This window comes from Zerene cesonia, chromosome 2 (assembly GCF_012273895.1).
Source record: "Zerene cesonia ecotype Mississippi chromosome 2, Zerene_cesonia_1.1, whole genome shotgun sequence".
NCBI lineage: Eukaryota > Metazoa > Arthropoda > Insecta > Lepidoptera > Pieridae > Zerene > Zerene cesonia.
In genome coordinates, this window is record NC_052103.1 from 5,042,113 (window position 1) to 5,063,099 (window position 20,987).

Genomic DNA, 20,987 nt, shown 5'->3' on the forward strand with positions numbered 1-20,987 from the left:
ATCATATGTACCTACATCATCACATCTATATTTGATAAATATAACACTATGTGTTATAACACTATGTACACAAAATTTCTAATTCTCCTTATATTTAACCATTGGATATAATATAGTAGATGAATAGAATGGTAGACATATATATAGAATGGTATACAAAAAAATATAGTTAACCAATTTTGTTGAGGCAACTTATTTTTCTAGGAAGATGGGCAATCTGATTTAGGTTCACTTCTCGCTACTGTGAGCGGAATCATCGCTAATCTAAGTGTAAGTTTTACTCCATTTCTGTGAATTTTTGTATTTTTCAAAGAAGTGAAGACTAATATATTTTGCAGGGCGATGGGATCGACCTAAACAGTCTCATTGCTTCAGGTATTGGATTATTCGTAGGATTACTGGTATGTGATTATTTTTAACCAAAATATTTATATTGTAATGTAATAAATATAATTCGAATTGCAATATCATTTCTAGTCAGAAGGCGATCAATATCCAGGAACAGTTATTGCTAGCTATCTATTGACGTCATTAGACACAATAACTGGTGGTGGATCGGTATGTTTTAACACTCCTACTTTCAATTTCAATACGAATGCATGTTTTAAGATATATAAAAGTAATTTTACTTTTCAGAAAAATAATGGAGCATTCTTTGGCAATTTCCTTTCAAAATTAATAGTAGGAACTAGCGCTGTAAGTATTCTGAAGGAAGTTCGAAATATGGATATACATCACTAAAACATTTAAAAACATATTTATCATTGAATCTTCAAAAATATATTTCAACATTGAATCTTCTAGGCGGGTGATCCAGACGCAAGTTCAGAAGAGAACGGTCGTCCCCAAATGAAGGATTCCGCTGGGTTCTTTGCAAGTCTTCTGATGTCTCTTCTTGGAGAGATGTCCAAGAGTAGTTCTGGAGGCAGTTCACATCCGTGGAAGAGATCTTTGGAACCAAATCATATTAAAAAATTCTTAGATTAAATACTAATATAAATTAATTTACATTAATTTTCTTCAGCCTTTATAATCTGAGTGTTGTTAAGAATTAGAACCCAAATATTTAGTAGTAGCACGGATTATTTAAATAAAAAAATAAAACAACCACGAATATGAAATGTATTTTATTTCCATTTAGAATATAATTATGACAATTCATCACGTGGTTATTGATAACACTGCAATTATCTTATTAAATTGAACTTTATTTTTCAGGGCGGGCAGGCTACCGCTGCAAATGCACCATCGCCATTCTGGACTCTCAAACTGGATATATTAAGAGCATTTGTACAATTCACAACCAGTATATTGGGGCTTGCATCTTCGACATCTGCTCAGGCTTCTCATTAAAATTAGTGCCATTTGACAATAAAGTAATACGTTGAAATTAGTACATTTTCATTTAATCGTTATATTCTCTTTTCAGATACCCGTTGAACGGTTAATTCAGTTATCTGCAAAATATTATCATACTTATACATATACACATACTTGTTACAACTCGTGCAGGCTATATAGTATACAAATATATCTACCCAAATACAATTTAAAGTTTATTACTAGGCAGAAAAAGTATAAGGGATACAGTTTTAAAATTATATTTTGAATTTATTAAATCATTCATTGAAGAAGAAGACTCTATGACATTTTTTAGGATTACACCTAACTCGACACTCGTTATAACTCCACCTGCACCTCCCGTATCTGAAAACTTACGTTAACTGCGGGTGGAGTGGACAACGCATAAAGCACAGTGTCCGCAACGTCACTTGGCTCCAACATTGGCAAATCTATTTCGACACCATCTCTTTGAGCCATTTTGGTCCTCACTAGTCCAGGAGATATGCCCTAAAATAATAACGGGTTTAGTCTCGAATTATGTGTGTTATTGGTAAATTAAGTAAGTAAGTTTATTATTTTTCAAAACGTTTTTTGTTTAAACAAGTTGTAGACATAGTCGATATGAAATGATAAAAAGTGTCTAGTAAAGAAACTTATTAAGTCGCCTTTTTTATAAATAATAATTGGATGTTGAATAAAAGCCATTTGTGTTTCAGTGCACATTTTTATAAATTGTTTAATTCGTTAAGTTACCGTGACTTTAATGCTGCTACCAAACTGAGCTAACTCGTTCAGAAGTGATTTTGTGAACGCCGTGACTGCGTGCTTGCTCGCTGAATATACGTTAATATTGGGCAGGAAGGGAATGTAATGACCGGCTACGCTGAAAAGTTATAATTTTTTTTCTTTTTAATTTAGTTAGGAATCTTTTTTAAATTAAATTTTGATCTAAGAAAATGTCAGGTATAAAGCCGAAGCCGCTAGAGTTGATAGCAACTCTACCTTTGACTCTTCATAAATATATGTATCAGTGCAGTTATTACATCTATTATTGGCATACGAGAATATTATGTCATGAACTTTTGTCTAATATAATATATTATAATTTTAAATGTATCGAACACTTTACCACGGAAAGACAAGCCTATCATTTGTCTACTTTTACAAATTATTTAAGTAAAGATAGAGCTGGTTACTTCTAGCTCTATCTTTTCTAAAAATAGCTAAATACAGAACAAATATTAACAATACTTCTTTTTTTACCTCAGTAAATCAGTTCTATCAATTTTCTAATAACGATTTTTCAAATACCTTTACTTCTTACCTGTTGATATTTACAATGTGGCCATTAAAGTTCTGCTTCTTCATAGAAGCGACTGCGTGTCGAGTGCACAGGATCATTCCCTTCACATTCACGTCCAGTGTCGATATCACTTCGTCATTGCTCATCGGAGAATCGCCAACATCTTTAGTTTTTAATGCAATGAATCAAACTCTATTTATGTTAACCTATACAATAATCAACTATAAATCGCTTTATAGTAATGACCCTTTAAATAAGAGATCCAAATTGGGCAATCATGCACCACATACCTACTTATCTGAACGTGTTAGTTGTTACGATTTATTAACTACAAATACAAACACAATAACATAACTACAATATATATTTATTATACAGTTAGCTGACCCGGCGAATTTCGAATCGCAATAGAATATTTAATTGACACATTTATCTTGCTGTTCTTACCTTTTATAATCTCCCTGGACTATTATAAATGCATCAAAACAAAAATTTTTCATGCCATTCTCGCGCTAAAGCGACACTAACGAACAGATTGATTTTGTTATTAATTATAACTATTATACAATAAACTAATCGTCTCACCTGTTATGTGAGCGGGGTAAATAACACCAGCATTATTAACGAGAACGTGAATTCCGGCGAAATTCTCTTCAATGGACTGGAAAGCCATCGCGATTTCTTCAGATTTTGCAATATCGCATTTTAGAGATGTTATATTGCCATCGCCCGTTACTTTTGCTTGTAGTTGCTGAAGATTTAGTATGTAAACTATGAGTTAAAATGAACAGATATTTATAAAATAAAATCAGTGATAAAATCGAAAATTTCCTTGTAATTCCATCAAAAACACAACGTATGTTGTTAAGGATTGCGTTCTAGTTGATAGCTCGCATTCAACTTTCTAGCTAACATACGCCCATTGGAAACCTACTTTGAAATCTAGAATAATGTAAATCTACGCGAACAATAATTCACACTGAACATAATATATATGTTCATAATTTGCGTTATTGTTCTTCTGGTTATAACCATTGGGCTTTTATTATTATATATTTCTTTAATTGATATGTACATAACCAGATTATAGAATTCATGCATTTTTCTTTGTTACGCATAACATATTTATTGCACTCACATCAACTAAATGATCACTTCTCGCCAAACCCACAACTCGGAAGCCAGCATCAGCCAGCTTTACAGAGATTGCGGCCCCGATCCCACTGCTGGCGCCAGTCACCACTGCCGTCTTTCCTGACCACCGCTCCATAACTAACCTTGTATAATTGCATACTAGTAGCTTTGACAGTTACTGTGATGTTGTTATCTAAAGCTATTTATTATTCTCATGAATTACCTGTTGCATTTTTAATTGTTTAAGATTTTTCGATATCTATATACAGTAACAATTTATATTATAATTTATATGTAGTTTAATCAGAATAAGATATTGCTTCTATTCTTTTAAAAAATCAGCACCTGAAGGATTTAAAAAGGGTTATTGGGGTTAAAGGGTATAAAGGGTTATTAAGGGTATTTGAAAGTTTGAATGAAAGCTTCTTAATTGCAAAACAAAGTTCGCGGGCGGTATATAATGTAATAGATAAAAAAGACTTTAACATGTACGAAAATAGAATAAGGTTTCCCGCTTTCCGAAAAATATGGTCTGTGAATTATGACCAACCTGTAAAAGGGAAAACTTAGTGAGTGATTAAGTACCTACTTTCAAGAATACACGCAAAATAAAGGTTAATAAAAGGAAGTAGTGTCGGTCGAACACGGTTAACACTCTTCAAACATGTTGAGGATAATTAATTTTAATATATTTAACTAACTTTAACATCTTTAACATTGATTTCATACCGTTTTTTCTTATTTATTGGCGTTTTTGCACTCACGTTAAATCGCCGAAATTTTTCTCAATAGCCTTAAAAGTTCGGTTTTGATGAAATTTGGTATACAGACAGGTTATGAGGTGACTTGGGTGATAGGATACTTTTTATCCCGATTAAATGATCCCTTGGGATAAAACAGGAATCTTCATATCTGGACGGAGGCGGGACGAGCATCTAGTTTCACATAATTAAAAAAAAGCACATACAACTCGAACAAAATAAAACACCGTGTTATATTTAAAATTGTATATTTGAAGATAAATGTATGTTAATAGAAAAATCTCCGCACTGCTCAACAAGGCTACAGTATGGTCGACTATATTACAACTACAACTAAACAACACGCTTCACGGATTCTCTGACGCACATAGGAACATTTTCACCTTACGCTAACGTTACTACAGTCTCTGCAGTTAAATTGTTTTAGTCTGAGTAGACATCTGATAAGTTAAGCCACAACAAAACAGATATGACTAAGTTCTCGTATTAGACAATGTGCTATATCAAACTCTTGGATATCGGCGTTTAAATTTAATTAAATGTCTTTAGTTAAAATTAATCTGTATGCAGCCTAACTTTTTTTTTAATATCTAGGCATACATTGTACTATTAAATGACATATAAAATTAAATAATTAACATGCGAACGAAATATGTCGAGCATGTTTAAGTGTTCACTCCAAACTAATAAGGACCATCCCTTACATTTCATTGGTAAATATAGTACATTAAACTTTGATATAATACACGTTATCTGATGCGGCAAGTATTTTGTATTTTTATTGGTTTCACAATAATGAAGACTTCAAACTCAACTTCAAACACTTCGAAACAATTGATAAAGATCTTTAAATCATCCAATGCTTTAAATAATGACATAATAACATCTATTAAATAACTTTAATCTTTAAGTTTATTTTCGATTTCATCCTGTTGTGAGTGAGATATACGATCGATTAGTTAGTATTTATACAAAATATATTCAATAAACAATTTAACTACATAAACCATAGTCCACAAAAGGTATTCCATATATAATATTTAATCTATCACTTATCTAATTTATCAACATGTGCTCTCTATGCAAATACCTTCTGTTAAAACTATTTATTATTCACTTCATACAATATGTACTTGCTGTTAATATTGCTATAGTTACAAATAAATTTATTATTATTGATCTCTTACAAAGGCTATAATAAGTATATATCTGTAAATATCTGACGAGCTCTTACGCTAATTGTATCGAAAAATTAAATTTTTGTTTTGCATACATTTGTATATTGCAATCAGACCCAATAATTTGAATATATAATATAATAAAACATAATAACCTGAAAACCAATACAGGTGGGCATTCACAGCCAATTCATTTGGTACGACGATAAGTGATTTAGGCGAAATGGAGGGAGTCGACATACAAAATTTTTATGACAGTCCTTCGTAGAGGGCGTGGCCTGCGCCATTTTACGCGATGGATTGACTGTGAATGGAACCTTAATACCTTTCACGGGTAAGAAAATCATAAAACTTTATGTTATATAACATAAATATAAATATTTACTAAAATAAATCAATAATAATCTATATCTCTGTATGTAATTAGTATTTTATTACACCCATGGACATATTTAAAGAGACATTGAAAATGTATGCCAGCCTGTCTGTATAATAAAATAATTCAAATTTAAAATGATTCAAAATAGACTGTACTAAGTACATTCATTTAAATCAATTTCTAAACATAATACTTATGATGAGATTTTTTTTTTTGGCAACCCTTATTTCACACCCAAGTGCCAATAGATCCTTGCACCCCTACACTCGTTTAGTAAAGCGTTAGACATTTATGTTTCTCTAAATACGTCTATCTGTGCATCTTGTACACATAGAACAGAAAAAAGAGGTAACAGAAACTGTTCTTGCATGTGTGTGAGTGCACATAGCTAATATTTGTATGTAATGCGCGTGCGCATGGGTCTATTGCTTTTAGTGGAGTTCAGAAGTTAAAACATAGCAACGGCACGCGTTCTAAATATAAATACCGAAGCAGTTCCTTTCTAACCTCTTTTTTCTGTTCTGTGCGTGTAACAACATCGACAATGCATATGGCAATTAACAAAATACGCAATTTAATATTAAGTTAAAAAATTCCCCTTTGATACATAATCTTATAATTCAATTCAATATTGTTATAGAACAAGATTCAATATGTTCAAAACATACAGCCAAATTGTGGTGGTCACTCTAAATCGACACTGGCTAACGTTTCGCAGAATTTTATTGTCATTCATATGTAATTCTTTTTCTTAATATCGCTAGGAAACTGCTTCTCGAAAAAAAAAAAATAGGAGGAAAACAACTGTCAATATTAGTAATTGTTTGCCATATGAATCCCCAAATGCCGCCAAACCTTGTAATACGACTGCTATATATAATATATCCGCTTACTCCAATGTATCACCAATCATTATTCTTATATTTCAAACACAGAGTATTATTATTTACCTACATGATAAGTGCAAAGCGTGATTTTCAGCCTAAATATTTTGTTTTTCTTAATTAATCACTATCACTAATTGTTTATTCACAATCTTCAACACTCCGGTTATTCGCTCCGTTATATAATGCCAAATAAATAATTTAGAAAGAGATCATTTCAAAAAATTCGAACATAGGAAAAATTTGTTAATAAAATTAAGTGTTGAATGCATATATCTTTGAGTTTCAGATAAACAGTGGACATGCTATAATAACTTATTTTTTGGTGATCATTTCAACACTATCATTATAAGTTTTTAGATAATTTTTTATAGCTGTCACATTAAATTGAAAGAGAAAAAAAAATGGGCGTATATTGGCGTTTTTTCTTCGATTCTTAAGATATATTTAATTCTTTGCAAAAATAAATGTATGAGCTACGGTACGCCCTTGTGTGAAGGATCTATATAAAAGCGAAAAACATAAATAGCTTTTATGATAACAACCTTAATGAAACAGATTTATTGACATGATACTGCAATGCGATCCAGTTAAATCGAAAATTAATAATTGACAATACTACTATAATTGGCATATTTCTAAACATAGATAAAAAATAATCGATATACAATTTTTTCGCTTATATATGACCTTTTTTACGACATCCTTACAGATTACGACATCCTTACCTTTTGATATCATTGAATTTTACTGCATATTTACAGTAGCTCAAATAAATATGCAGTGAAAAAGTGCAAAAAAAATAACACAATTTTAAAACCGATAGAATTATTGCACATCTCCGTTTATAAAAATTTTGATCACAAAAAAAAAAAAAATCATCTTTTACGGTGCACGGCACATGTAACCCCCAAATTCATATATACTTCTGTAACACTGTATTATGCGATAAATCTAAATAGAGGGACAATATATAAACATGGTTTCCATGCCACTTCTATTTAATATATTCCGGCAAGTTTCTCTTAAACCTCTGATAATAATATAGTAGAAATAAAACTATACAAAATGCTATATAATAATATACTCTAAGTACATAGCCATTTTCACCGATCCGAGACGACACTGTCCCACTGCCTTTTGTAAATTTCGCGATCCGATATGTTCCCACAAACATCGGGACGACATGTCGTCACGATTCCGTGTAAACGGCCTTTTGTTGCATTCACAAACCGTTTATAGACGTAGCGGGGCGGAGAGACGATTTCCACACTTTTTACATTAACGGATACAGTCTCAACCATAATACTGACTACTCTCCGGCACGAACGCCATCCGATATTGTATAGTCTTTCAACCAGTCACTAAAACTCATTGGAACAAACTTTGCACTTTTAACTTGGTGACGAATTGAGGCTCTTCTTTTATGATTTTCACCTGGAACCAAAAAAAAAACATTATTAAAATATGTTTAATGCTATAAATATCCAATACCGAATATTGCAATTTTTTATGTGAAAATCCCTACCTCTAAAATTAAAGACTTAAAGCGACTTATTAAGCGAGCGTGGTCACGGGGAGTCTCCCTGCTGTAAAGTGTTCGAAGTGTCGGGTAATATAATGAATAAATCGCGTTTCAAATCCGTTTAAAAGTTTTTAATTTCTAAATGTATAATACTCGCGTAAAATCAGACACAAGAAAATACTATAATCCTTACCTCTTCATATTCTGATTGGTCTCCGAGATCGAGTGGATCTTTCATCATCTGTAAAACACGGAGAAGTAAAATATTTACATATCTTATTTAAAATAAAACTGATGATTAGATTAATCTAATCTAATGCTTAACGTATCACAATGATCTTTAAGTAACATAATTGAAAAATTATTGAGTCGCTGCCAATCAGCCTGTTCACAATGACCTTAATTGACCGTATATAAAGATGGTGCGTGTGTGTACAGTGTGAGTGTCACAACTCTAATGCGGCGGCGCGGTGAGGCGAGGGGCCAGGGGCGCGGGGCGTGGGCAGACCACCAGGGTAATGCGTAGCAGGTGCGCGTGTGTGTGTGCGTGCGCGCTCGCATGTGTGTGTGTGTGTGTGCGTGCGCGCTCGCATGTGTGTGTGTGTGTGTGTGTGCGTGCTCGCATGTGTGTGTGTGTGTGTGTGCGCGCGTGTACGTGTGCGTGTGTGTGCGCGCGTGTACGTGTGCGTGTGTGTGTGTGTGTGTGTGTGTGTGTGTGTGTGCGCGGGTGTACCTTCGGCGGGCGGCCGCGCTTGGGCGGGCGGTGCGCGCGCGTGGCGAGCACGCGCAGCTGGTGCGCGCGCAGCAGGTGCTCCGTGTGCTCACGAGGCGACGCCACCACCGCGCCGCACGACGCGAACACGCACTTGAACTGCACCTCTGCGCACGCAATGCGATTGCACACGTTACTTAGAGCCGACACGCTATAGCACTAATAGAGGTGTAGGTAGATGCACACTAATAAAATCATATTCGGGTTGCAATTACACCAACTGCGGCTGGGGAATTCGATTGCGATGCAATTTTGTATGTGTCACACACAAATTGGGCCAGCTCGCATCGGGTAGGTACCAAATCCCCATAGAAAACCAGCGTAAAATAATAATATGTATTTCGTAGGGTGAACGGGCTCATTTCCTTTTCCTCACCCTTCCCAGTCCATTTCGGTTTTCCAGTCAGAAGTCCAGAAAGGATGAACCTTTCTTATCCCGTACCCCTTAAAAATGGGCAGCGCATTCGCAGACGCACTACCTCTGCGAATGTTCATGACCGGTGGTACTCGCTCACCATCAGGCGAACCACCAGTTCCCATGTCCGCCTGTAACACAAGAAAAAGCGCGTGGGGCACGTACGCTCCGGCTCGTCGTCCTCGTGGTGGTGCAGCTGCGCGAGGTGCGCGCGCAGCAGCCGCTCGGTGGGCAGCTTCACGTCGCACAGCGAGCACGCGAAGCGCACGCGCACCGGGCTCTTCAGCGTCGAGTGCGCTTCTCGTCTGAAATTAAAACGCACCATATCATATCAGTCTCCCCGTGACCACGCTCGCTGTAAAGTGTTCGAAACGTCGGGTTAATAATATAATGAATAAATCGCGTTTAAAATCCGTTAAAAAGTTTTTAATTTCTAAACGCACCATATCGTTTAATTTAGCCCACTGGCTAGCTTTCCGACCGCGGCTTCGCTTACGTACGCAATGAAAACCCGCATAGTCAATGAATGAAAGAAATTGCTTTATTGTACAGTATTACAAATAGGAAAAACAAAACATACGTTTTACAAAAAGCCACATCTTCCATTCAAGCATAGTTCCCGCTTCCGCGGGATTTCCGGGTTAAAACCTATGCTATGTTCTTACCATTGCGACCTGAGGGTCTCAAGCTGTGGGACCAAATATAATCTTAATTGTACCAGTACTTTAGGTGTGAAGGAGAAGCAGACGGACAAAATTATTTTCGTATTTATAATATTAGCAAAGGTAGGTATGATGATAGCCTGTAAGTATCATTTTTTAAGAAATCCTCACTAATTAGCATAGCTTTAACCTATAAACCGTCCATATCGAAAATCCCTCGACTCGCTCGCCTAAACATACCTGTGTGCATACATGTGATTCCGCTGGGAGAACCTCTCCCCGCATATGGGACACTGGTACGAGTTCTCCAACGGGCGCCCCGATAGGTGTCGTTTGCGGTGCTGATTGAGATTTGTTACCTGTCCAAATAAACAGAGCAAAAATTATAACTGTCTATTATACGTCATTCCACATTTTTTATGAGCCCTAAAAATTTTTGTTTGGATGTTTGCTACTCTGTTTTGTTTTTGTATAAAATTGCCGAGTGCACTTATATGAAATTTGGTTATGATTGTACATAAGATATATTTCCAATACCAATTCAATTCAAATGAAACCAAGTTGAGTCGTCGCGAAACTAACCGAGTCGAGAGAAAACATAATATAATATGCATAATGAAGTTGTCCATTGGTAGAAAAAACAGTCACGAAAAGTTTATACTTTATGGTAAATAAAGCAACTGGGCGTTGCACGCTAAAGCTGATCGCGGCTCGAGTTACTTCATATATTTTCAGTAAAATTTAAAAAAATATGTCACTTTGATTTGCTTGTAAATTTTTATAGGATGACTAAAGGGGGTAAAATTTGCATTTCGTTTCTGTTAACCATACTACATCTTAAGTCAGGGATGTACCAATCTCGTGGACGATTTCTCGAAGAGTTCCCACGACCTCGGCTAACGTGGTGAGACGGAACACAGTGGAGTTTAGTCGGTAGGTCTACTGCCTATGGCATATAGGCAGTAGGAGTCGGACATAACCCGCGGTCTTTCCTCGAAGGCTGTGGGTATGCATGAGCATTTTCCACTTAAAAAAAAAAAAAAAAAAGGGATGTACCAATCGAGTTTTTATGGTTTCTCTCGTACAACTCTCGTCAACGACATTAGGTCTATATTTCACAACTGATAAAATGTGACCCCCTAACTTAGGTGAATCAGTGTTAATATACAAACCTGCGCATACGCTTTGTCGCATCCAGGCTCCGGACAAACGAAAGGCCTCTCGCCCGTGTGGAGTCGAACGTGATTGTTCAAATTCGTCACCTGTAACAAACCATTACGTATTTAAGGCAACTGAAAACAATTTCAATGCAATGAATCACCTAAATTGTTTCAAATGCCCTTTAACAGTACCCTGTTAAAGGGCATTTGAAACAATTTTGTAGAGAAATTATTCAATACGGATAGAATCAGTTAAGTGTACAAAGTTTGAATTAAATCTGTCTTTTTAAGCGTACCAAAATAGTGTCTTAAGGAATCAGTTACATAAAACATACGAGTGAAGCGAGTTACAAAAAGAAAAATAAAGAGCTAAAAGCTCCTTATAACAAAAGGGAGCTAAGCAATACGCAGTAGTTATCATAGTAAAAAAAAAAACTCATTTTACAAATATTGTCTTTAAACTATACTATACTCACTTGGGTAAAGGCTTTGCCACATTCCTGACATTTATAAGGTCGCTCATTAGTGTGGATACGCAGGTGTGCCCGCAAATTATTTGATTGAGAGAAGGCTGTAAAAACAAAATTTATAATTATTCATATTATAAGAACGAGGAAAATAAATCTTGAACAAATTAGATAATGGTCAAATTTAAATTTTACTCAGTTTACATAAAGAACGTATTATAAATTAAAATAAAATAAATTAAAAACTGATTCGCCTGCAATGAGATGTTTCACCGCGGTAGTAGCAGTATATTCCAATCTCTTACCTAACAAGAGCCGCTTACAAACACAAAATTAATATCATAAAATCCTTTCATTGTGACGTCAAAGAAAGACAAAGAAGCCCGTTTCCTTTTCCGCACCCTTCCCGTCCATTCCTTCTTTCCAGTCATCAATCCTTTCCTAATGCCTTTCCCTTTAAAAGCGGGCAGCGCTCAATAACACACTTTCGCATTCATAATATTATGGGAAGGTTTGTCAATATACAACCGCATAAATTTATATTAACAATTTCTTCTATCCTACTTATATTATAAACGCGCAATTTATAAGTATGTATGGATGTTTGTTACTCTTTCACGCAAAAAAAGCTGATCGTATCCGTAAGAAATTTGGTACAGGGAAAGATTTATAGTATGTATTAGCAGATAGTCTACTTTTTACTGGTGTACAACACGAGTAACACATACATTGAATTCAATTCAAACTCTTGAGCTTAATATTAATAAAAGTAATTTGCATGCTGTTCTGAATGCTTTTTGATGTTGATAGGATTGAATCCCAAAACAAAACCGTAAAATACCCTACTAGTATCAAATTTAAGACTTAAGGGTGTCTTTATTATTTGATCAGACCAGATCATACAGAGTTTTTTGCCGGCTCTTCTCTGTAGAAACTGCGTGACGAACTGGTGTGGAAAATGTTAAAACTGTGTTATGCCGACTCTACAGTGCAAAAAAATAAATGAATGTCTGAGTTTGAGTTTGAGTTTGATGAATACAAACCTTTATTACAGAATGTGCACATGAAACGTCTCTCGGCGCGATGGTTCCGCATGTGATTTTGCAACTGCATATTTTTCTGGAATGACTTTTGACAGACATTACACTGATAATTTCCATAACTTTGATCCTGAAAATAACACCCCCTACATTGCTCTCCCAAAACATTTAATATTCCAGCTTAATTCATTTGAATGTTTCATACGATTTTCAAGATAGCCTAAGTAATAGTCATCAAATCAAATCTTAAAGTTATGTGAAATAAAAATAGATTAAAAACTGCTTTTTGTATTTCTTATAAGGCCTGTAATTTACAAGCTGGGTCTATCTGATTGAGCTTTTTTGAATTTTGAATCCCTTTAAAGCCCTTTAATAAATTTCCTTATGATATTACTTTATTTAATCATATATCATATCAACTGCCTCTGGTTAACGCGTGCGCGTAGAACCCATGGGTTGTGGGTTCGATTTCCTGTAGTGATGCACAAAAAAGCTCAGTCTGACAAGACACAGAAGGCTGATCACCTACTTGTCCATAAAGAAAATTGATCAGTAAAACAGATGTATATCATCTGCCCCATACTCCACTTGGGGAGGGGGGGACATAGGACTTCACACAACTCTTGTAAGTAATACATTAGTTATTAATAATTAATTTATTAGCACTTTATTGGTTTGAATTTTTTTTATGTTGCAAAATCAATTATTAAACATATAATTGTATTGAATGATATAATAATATCATAATCCATACTAGACTATGAATTGCAAAACAAGTTTTACATACTTTAGGAGCTATTTATAAAATATCAGTAAAAAATGACAAAATCCGAAATACACAGACTCAATCAAGATAAGGAAAACAATATATAAAATCAAAGTTAACATCTATAAATAAAATTAACAATGGAGAATTCAAAATAAGATATTACTAAATGCAAATTTTAATCAATTCCTTTTTCATAAATTTTCAAATATCGGAATACATGTCTCTTGTTACTAGTTCTTATCACTAGTATTTACCTCATCATTGTTAGATGATTGCTCTGAAGTTCCCTGATCATTATCTCCAATGGTCACCTCCGGCACAAGCGGCTGGCATTTGAAACAGGCATATACTCCATCCTTACCAGTTTCAAAGAGTTGCTGAAATAAAATCCATATCATTTATTAAGTTATCAAGAGATTGCTTATTTTAATGTAAAGGTGATACAAATGTTTCAGATAGATAAACAAACAATGTTTTAGCTGGTTGGTGCTTATCAAGTTAACTATTAAAACTATATATAGAAATATATAGGAGGAACATGAATATTTGGGTAATTAATGAATGATCAAAAATCAATTGATAAAACTTAAACACCTTTGTTCTTTCTACCCTAATTGGAGTTTCAAAGCTACAGATTATTAAGTGGCTACATCTACAGTATTTTGATTTATTCTTATTGCCAATAAATTAAAGAGGGTTATCATGCACAAAACCGCATAGTTACCAATTCTTATAGAGCACCATGTAGGAGAATTAATGTTAGATACAAAAGTACCCTATTAAAAAAGCATAATATAACATATTGATGCAATAAGGAGATAGTGAGTGATAAATTGTTTTAAACTCAACTGTTTTTTATTTTATATCTTTATATAAAAAAAGCATAAGCATAAGCATATAATTGTGTCAAAAAAATAATTTTTGACACAATTAATTGTACCATAGAAATGACACAATTTTAAAAAAATATATCAAATTTTATATTTATTTCACAAATACATTATGGACTTAGTTGACAAGAATGTTAACATATAATTTATGAAATTATTTGAGTAAACATTTATGTTATTATGTACTCAAATAATTTCATAAATTTTATTAATACTCGTGATAAAAGTAAACTATTTTATTCAGTAACTAATGCAGACAGATAATAGTCTATAAGCTCAAAACTACTAACGTTTTTCGTAATTTCCGATGCCTTTCAGATCGTTAAAATAAAGTCATAATTCTCAAAACCAAGTGATATTGAACGCAGAGAACTAACATTCAGCAATGAAAGAAAAAAAAATAAACACTAAAGTTTTTATGCGGCGCGGAGCCAGACGTAAAAAAAACTGAGCGACGGTCGAGGTAAATAAAAAAAAAATAAGGCGGGCTGGTTTCGAACTAAGTTTTTTTTCTTTAAATTGCTCTAGAACATTATTAAAAGTAATGCTAGCACTATAATCGTGCATGTATAACAGTTTTTGATTAATATCTAGTGGAATTCCGATTTAGTTTTTATTTTTATAACTATCACGCAAGGAAAACAAAAAATATTGACCGCATACGGCACAGCATAAATATCTTATATGCACAAATCTACATACCTCCGCTGGCTTTAAACATATTCCACACTTATCCATTATTGAAATACTTTTTTCCTCTTGAAAAACATAAATACACAATTATTTTTCGATAAAATTTAACACTTTTACAATTTGACGACAAGTCGTCGGAAAAGGGGACAAGCAGATGCGGGGTGGGGCACAGGCAACACCACAGATAATGCCACTGCAAAGTTTGTTATGGTTTAGATTTTAGAATTAATCTAAAACGTTTGAAAGCAGTAGTAATGCTTCAATTATAATTGACGAAAATTTAAAATTAAATAAGCTTTTTAACTGAAATGCATGACTTTTCTCAAGAAATAAATTTTTGCCTTATGAAGTGCAATTTAGTTGTACATGCAATTATTTTTTACTATAAACGGAACGGATTAGCGTTAAAAGTCAGGTGTCGTTGTCGTATCGACAGCTGACATTTAATTTTGAATAACACATTTTAGCCCGTGCATACAAAGTTCAAGTGAATAATTTTCAATAAATTTCCATGTAATAGGATTTTCTTTATTCCTTTATTTACGAGCCATTCGTCGGTTCTTAACGGCAGTCTTACAAACAATATGAATTTCTAACGTGGAATCCAGATTAAAATCATTAAAACTACTTTGTTAGCAATAATCGCATCAAATCATGTCTGAAAAACCTGTGGTAGCAAGTGGGGCTCAACCTATAGTAAAAATAGGGCATTACACATTAGGAGCCACACTTGGAGTTGGAACTTTTGGAAAAGTAAAGATTGGTGAACATCAACTCACAAAACATAAAGTCGCTGTGAAGATCCTAAACAGACAAAAAATAAAGTCCCTCGATGTCGTTGGAAAGATTAGACGAGAGATACAAAATCTTAAGCTCTTCAGACATCCACATATCATTAAATTGTATCAGGTAAAAATACCTTTCTACTCTATAGATCTCTGGCTAGTAATCCTACAATATAGCATGAGACTGTGACCAATGCCTTTGTTACAATTGTCTTTATATAGATAAACTTCCTTTAAAGGACAAGATTAAGAAAAATACTTCCACATTTTGAATTGATGATGTATTTGCATGTCTGCAATATAATTTTTTTTCAGGTAATATCCACCCCAACAGACATTTTTATGATAATGGAATATGTCTCAGGAGGTGAACTGTTTGACTACATTGTGAAAAGAGGTAAACTGCAAGAGCATGAGGCCCGTCGGTTCTTTCAACAGATTATATCAGGAGTTGACTACTGCCATAGACACATGATAGTCCATAGAGATCTGAAGCCAGAGAATTTGTTATTGGATCATAATATGCATGTAAAAATAGCTGACTTTGGTTTATCAAACATGATGATGGATGGAGAGTTTCTGAGAACTTCATGCGGGTCACCAAATTATGCTGCGCCTGAGGTAAGTTATTATATTATAGTACTATTACAGAGGCTTTACACTAATGCTACCTTTGTACTTTCATACATCTTCTTTATTATTTAATATAAATCACTAACTTATAGGATATTTTCCTACTTAATAATATTACTAGAATATAATCTGTTAAATCTCTTAATTATCTCCAGACATAAAATAAAGGCACTAAATTTACATATAAAACATACAATTTTAAGCATGGTGTAATACCTTACACGTAAATACAAATTATATTATTATTTACAGGTTATATCTGGCAAACTGTATGCAGGTCCGGAAGTGGATGTATGGTCATGTGGAGTCATCCTGTATGCCTTACTATGCGGTACACTCCCCTTTGATGATGAACATGTCCCAACCCTGTTTAGAAAGATCAAATCTGGAATATTCCCTATCCCTGAGTATTTGAACAAGAGTGTTGTCAGTCTGCTATGTAATATGATGCAAGTGGATCCTATGAAGCGAGCGACTATAGAAGATGTGAAGAAACACGATTGGTTCCAGAAGGATCTTCCTGAATACCTGTTCCCATCACCTGTGGAGCAGGTATTTATTAACTATGTACGAATAACAGTTTACAACCTTTATACAGTTAAGCAGTGAGGGAAATTTTACTAACATCACAAATATAAAGTAAATAAGGTGTCTGCACACTTCACCATAATAGTGGTTCATGTATTCTTGAAATATGTTTAACTTATTATATTGAGAGGGAAATAAGTAATATTAGTTGTATATTGTGGTGTGGGATAATACTATTTTGTCAATCATAAATCATCAACCCATATTAATATTATTTCAAACTCATAAAAAGAATTATCATTTTTTCTGGCGCGGTTTCACCTGCGTAAGTCCGTATCTCGTAGGAGTGTCGGGATATAAAGTTGCCTAAATGTTATTCCAGTTGTCCAGCTGTCTATGTACCAAATTTCAGTGCAATCAGTTCATTAGTTTTTGCTTGAAAGAGCAACAAACACACACACACCCTAACAAACTTTCGCATTTATAATATTAGGATGAAGTAGGATAGGTTAGTAGGATCAGTAGGATAACACAGCAGTAACCAGACTGTTCCTACATAATAAATATTTTTTATAAAGCTTCGCAATATAAATGTTTTGTAGATCCCAAACATTGGTTCTCATTATTTTTTGCTGCTTTTCTGTTTGTCTCTTTGTGTTGACCTGTTAATCAAGCAAAACCACTGAGCAGATTTTGATATAATTTTGTATGTTGATTAACTAATATGTTCAACTTATAGGCTACATTTTTTATTGGAACAAGGTAAATATAACAGTAATAACTTTTCCTTTTTCAGTTATACTTTCAAACCATATTCTATTCTTTTTCATTGCTATAAAATTATATGTATCGAAAATTTTACTAAAGTAGGCAACAAAAACCATAAAACAATACCATTTAACAGGATAGTGGAGTAATAGACACAGAGGCAATAGCAGAAGTCTGCGATAAGTTTGGAGTGCGGGAGCAAGAGGTGCACAATGCTCTATTGAGCGGAGACCCTCATGATCAACTGGCGATTGCGTACCATCTCATCATTGATAACAAACGCATGGCAGACGAAGCTGCGAGGGCTGAAATCAAAGATTTCTATGTAGCTAGTGAGTTCTTTATTAATGTGACTTTTGATACGAGTATATAAACTTATTTAGATACTAGCGGTCCGCCTCCGTTTCGCCCGTGGTACATATGTAGCTTAAAGCCTTCCTCAATAAATGGGCTATCTAACACTGAAAGAATTTTTCAAATCGGACCAGTAGTTCCTGAGATTAGTGTGTTCAAGCAAACAAACAAACATGCTCTTCAGTTTTATAATATTGGTATAGATTTGTTCTATGGATGTCAATTTTAAGTCGCAGTAACAAAAAATAGTTTAGGTTGCATATTAGGCAGGGTCCTCGTGCTTTTCAAAGTTTGTAACAAAAGCAAATAGGCATTATTATTGACATAAATTATGTGTATGATTAAACATATAATTGTATGTTTATAAAATAAATAATTACTGTTCCCTTATTTCTCATAACTACCATTCATAATGCAACTTACTAACTTTTAAATAACAAGAAAAAAATTGCAGACAGTTCGCCGCCCGCGGCTGTAACAGAAACGCACCGTCCTCACCCGGAACGGATAGCCCCGTTGCGAGATAAGTCGTCACCGGCCGCTCAGCCTGCCGCCGACAAACAACGCGGCACGCCTGTCAAACGGTCAGTAGTAGTAGTAGTAGTAGTAGTAGTAGTAGTAGTAGTAGTAGTAGTAGTAGTAGTAGTATTAGTAGTACTAGTAGTAGTCGTAGTATTAGTAGTAGTAGTAGTAGTATTAGTAGTAGTAGTAGTAGTAGTAATTACTGAAGTAATATTAGTAGTAATTGCAGTAACAGTCTACGCCTTGTTTCCGTTCGGGAAAATCTTAAAAATGCCTTGAATAGTTTATGTGTTTATCTTCTAGCACCCAAATAAACAACAAATTCTCGTTCAGCTTCATAACATAAATTTTATAGCTATTCCATACAGTTAAGCTTGTTAAGCTTTTACGTTCGAACCTGTGGGGACTGAGAGATGCCCATCCTACGGCTTTATTAAATATAATGACTGTGGTATAAAGCTAATTGATAATATGCAAACAAACTGCTCATCCAGGATCCACCTTTAAGGTTTTCTTTTTATTCGACCTTTTCTTATGATTGCAATAATTAATTTGTATATTCCAGAGCTAAGTGGCATTTGGGCATCCGATCTCAGAGCAAGCCCAATGATATTATGTTGGAAGTGTTCCGAGCTATGAAAGCTTTGGATTACGAGTGGAAAGTTATCAATCCATACCATGTCAGGTCAGTATTCAATTTAATAAAAAATAAATAAATAAGCTTGTACCCAAACTTAAATTATTAACTTGTATTAGTATAAAATATATAATTTAGATGTTTATTATAATTTAAAATAACTACGCAATTTTTCTTATACCAGGGTGCGCACCCTCAACAAAATGACGCAGAAGTATGTTAAGATGTCCCTCCAACTCTACCAAGTGGATTACAAATCTTACCTCCTCGACTTCAAGTCCCTCTCAGGAGAAAAGGAGGACCCAGAGGATGAAACAGCCTCCCCTCTCGCCCAAACCCCCGTCACCCCCCTCCCTTCCCCCATGCAAACACAGGGTCACCACACTATGGAGTTTTTCGAAATGTGCGCAGCCCTTATTATACAATTGGCTCGATAGATTCCATCTTGAAATCTTTTCCATAATACGAAATTATCTATAATATAACATTAAACTAACATTGATTTATTACTACGTTAGGTGAAGCATACGAAAATGCGTGGATAGTGACATATTCGGATCATGTTGTCAAAATTTGTATTGTGCAATAACTAATTAGTAGGCTTAATATACTACATGAATTGCAATGGTGTCTTCATGAGACAATTCTCAGTGTTGCCTACGGAAATATTCGCAGATATTTAGTTATGGTATTCGATTCACATCTCTAGTGTTTTTTTAATGGTATACCATTGATCAAAACTATTTAAGCCATTCTGGCATGAAACAATTTGCAACATTGAGGCATTTTTAATGAACGGATTTAAGGTCGAGGCTAGTTTTCAAGCATTCATGCACCTATGAAATGAAATGAAATTCTTTATTGCTTTTAAAAACAAAAGAAAGAAAAGCTGAACAACATTAAATAAGCAAAAGGCGGCCTTATCGCTAGGTAGCGATCTCTACTAGGCAACCCTTAAAGTAAAAGGAAAAAAAAAGAATATATAAAATAGAAGGTGAGCAAAAATAAGGCAATTTAGAAAAATTTGGTGATAGTATTTAAATACATACATATTATATACATACAGACATACACACATACGTACATAATTAACATATAAGTATACACCTACTGTAGTAGTAAAACAATGTTAAGTTAGCTATATTTCATATGTGCAATGAAATAATATTGTCGCTCTGCCAAACTCGTTTTGGTTATTCAATTTTGATTTCGAAAATTGGCGCCGTAATTATAAACCTGGACGGAAAAGAGGACATGGCATAAGTGTTACGAGCGATTTGTCAAAACGCTTTAAACTATTGGATCCATGATCATATGTCATAATATAATTAATGCTATGCTTGCTAAATCATTATATTTAAAACAATTTGAAGTTACGACTAAC

At 34.2% G+C, this 20,987-nt stretch overlaps 4 protein-coding genes across 6 annotated transcripts in view; 2 read left to right on the forward strand and 2 right to left on the reverse strand.

Annotated features, from left to right (window-relative positions):
* The window catches only part of LOC119835780, a 6,306-nt gene extending 4,918 nt beyond the window's left edge, over window positions 1–1,388 (forward strand). The window contains exons 4-9 of the mRNA XM_038360773.1: window positions 205–270; window positions 339–401; window positions 478–558; window positions 637–696; window positions 805–964; window positions 1,219–1,388. Of these exons, the coding sequence (XP_038216701.1) occupies window positions 205–270; window positions 339–401; window positions 478–558; window positions 637–696; window positions 805–964; window positions 1,219–1,388 (600 nt within the window). The remainder of the gene's footprint in view (window positions 1–204; window positions 271–338; window positions 402–477; window positions 559–636; window positions 697–804; window positions 965–1,218) is intronic.
* Window positions 1,113–3,947, reverse strand: LOC119834388 (farnesol dehydrogenase-like). Its single transcript, XM_038358737.1, has 6 exons — window positions 3,786–3,947; window positions 3,233–3,398; window positions 2,669–2,810; window positions 2,098–2,227; window positions 1,720–1,851; window positions 1,113–1,457 (listed from the first exon to the last, which is right to left on the reverse strand). Exons 1-6 carry the CDS (start codon window positions 3,915–3,917, stop codon window positions 1,413–1,415), a joined length of 747 nt encoding a protein of 248 aa, XP_038214665.1. The 5' UTR covers window positions 3,918–3,947; the 3' UTR covers window positions 1,113–1,412.
* An 826-nt stretch (window positions 3,948–4,773) lies between these two features.
* Window positions 4,774–15,539, reverse strand: LOC119833953 (gastrula zinc finger protein XlCGF7.1-like). Of its 2 annotated transcripts, none has more exons than XM_038358212.1 (10): window positions 15,386–15,539; window positions 14,048–14,170; window positions 13,028–13,112; window positions 11,994–12,088; window positions 11,530–11,619; window positions 10,598–10,716; window positions 9,861–10,000; window positions 9,242–9,387; window positions 8,702–8,749; window positions 4,774–8,420 (listed from the first exon to the last, which is right to left on the reverse strand). In XM_038358212.1, exons 1-10 carry the CDS (start codon window positions 15,419–15,421, stop codon window positions 8,355–8,357), a joined length of 948 nt encoding a protein of 315 aa, XP_038214140.1. In that variant the 5' UTR covers window positions 15,422–15,539; the 3' UTR covers window positions 4,774–8,354. The 2 variants fall into 2 exon arrangements, with proteins under 2 accessions (XP_038214140.1, XP_038214132.1); XM_038358204.1 differs by having other exon boundaries at window positions 13,028–13,154.
* Window positions 15,540–15,829: 290 nt separating this feature from the next.
* Window positions 15,830–20,345, forward strand: LOC119835105 (5'-AMP-activated protein kinase catalytic subunit alpha-2). Of its 2 annotated transcripts, none has more exons than XM_038359741.1 (7): window positions 15,830–16,285; window positions 16,477–16,782; window positions 17,047–17,361; window positions 18,227–18,422; window positions 18,899–19,028; window positions 19,532–19,651; window positions 19,788–20,345. In XM_038359741.1, the coding sequence occupies exons 1-7, from the start codon at window positions 16,031–16,033 to the stop codon at window positions 20,038–20,040; spliced, it is 1,575 nt and encodes a 524-aa protein (XP_038215669.1). In that variant the 5' UTR covers window positions 15,830–16,030; the 3' UTR covers window positions 20,041–20,345. The 2 variants fall into 2 exon arrangements, with proteins under 2 accessions (XP_038215669.1, XP_038215679.1); XM_038359751.1 differs by having other exon boundaries at window positions 17,047–17,346.
* Window positions 20,346–20,987: the final 642 nt, after the last annotated feature.

Coding starts and splice junctions, on each gene's coding strand:
- LOC119833953 (XM_038358204.1), bottom strand. CDS start 15,421: ATGGATAAGTGTGGAATATGTTTAAAGCCAGCGGAG. Junction 11,620..11,993: donor GTGGCAAAGCCTTTACCCAA/GTGAGTATAGTA, acceptor GGTTTGTTACAG/GTGACGAATTTGAACAATCA. Junction 10,717..11,529: donor GCGACAAAGCGTATGCGCAG/GTTTGTATATTA, acceptor TTATTTGGACAG/GTAACAAATCTCAATCAGCA.
- LOC119835105 (XM_038359741.1), top strand. CDS start 16,031: ATGTCTGAAAAACCTGTGGTAGCAAGTGGGGCTCAACCTATAGTAAAA. Junction 16,783..17,046: donor CAAATTATGCTGCGCCTGAG/GTAAGTTATTAT, acceptor TATTATTTACAG/GTTATATCTGGCAAACTGTA. Junction 17,362..18,226: donor AGCAGGTATTTATTAACTAT/GTACGAATAACA, acceptor ACCATTTAACAG/GATAGTGGAGTAATAGACAC.
- LOC119834388 (XM_038358737.1), bottom strand. CDS start 3,917: ATGGAGCGGTGGTCAGGAAAGACGGCAGTGGTGACTGGCGCCAGCAGT. Junction 3,399..3,785: donor GAAGTGATCATTTAGTTGAT/GTGAGTGCAATA, acceptor CTAAATCTTCAG/CAACTACAAGCAAAAGTAAC. Junction 1,852..2,097: donor GTAGCAGCATTAAAGTCACG/GTAACTTAACGA, acceptor TTATTATTTTAG/GGCATATCTCCTGGACTAGT.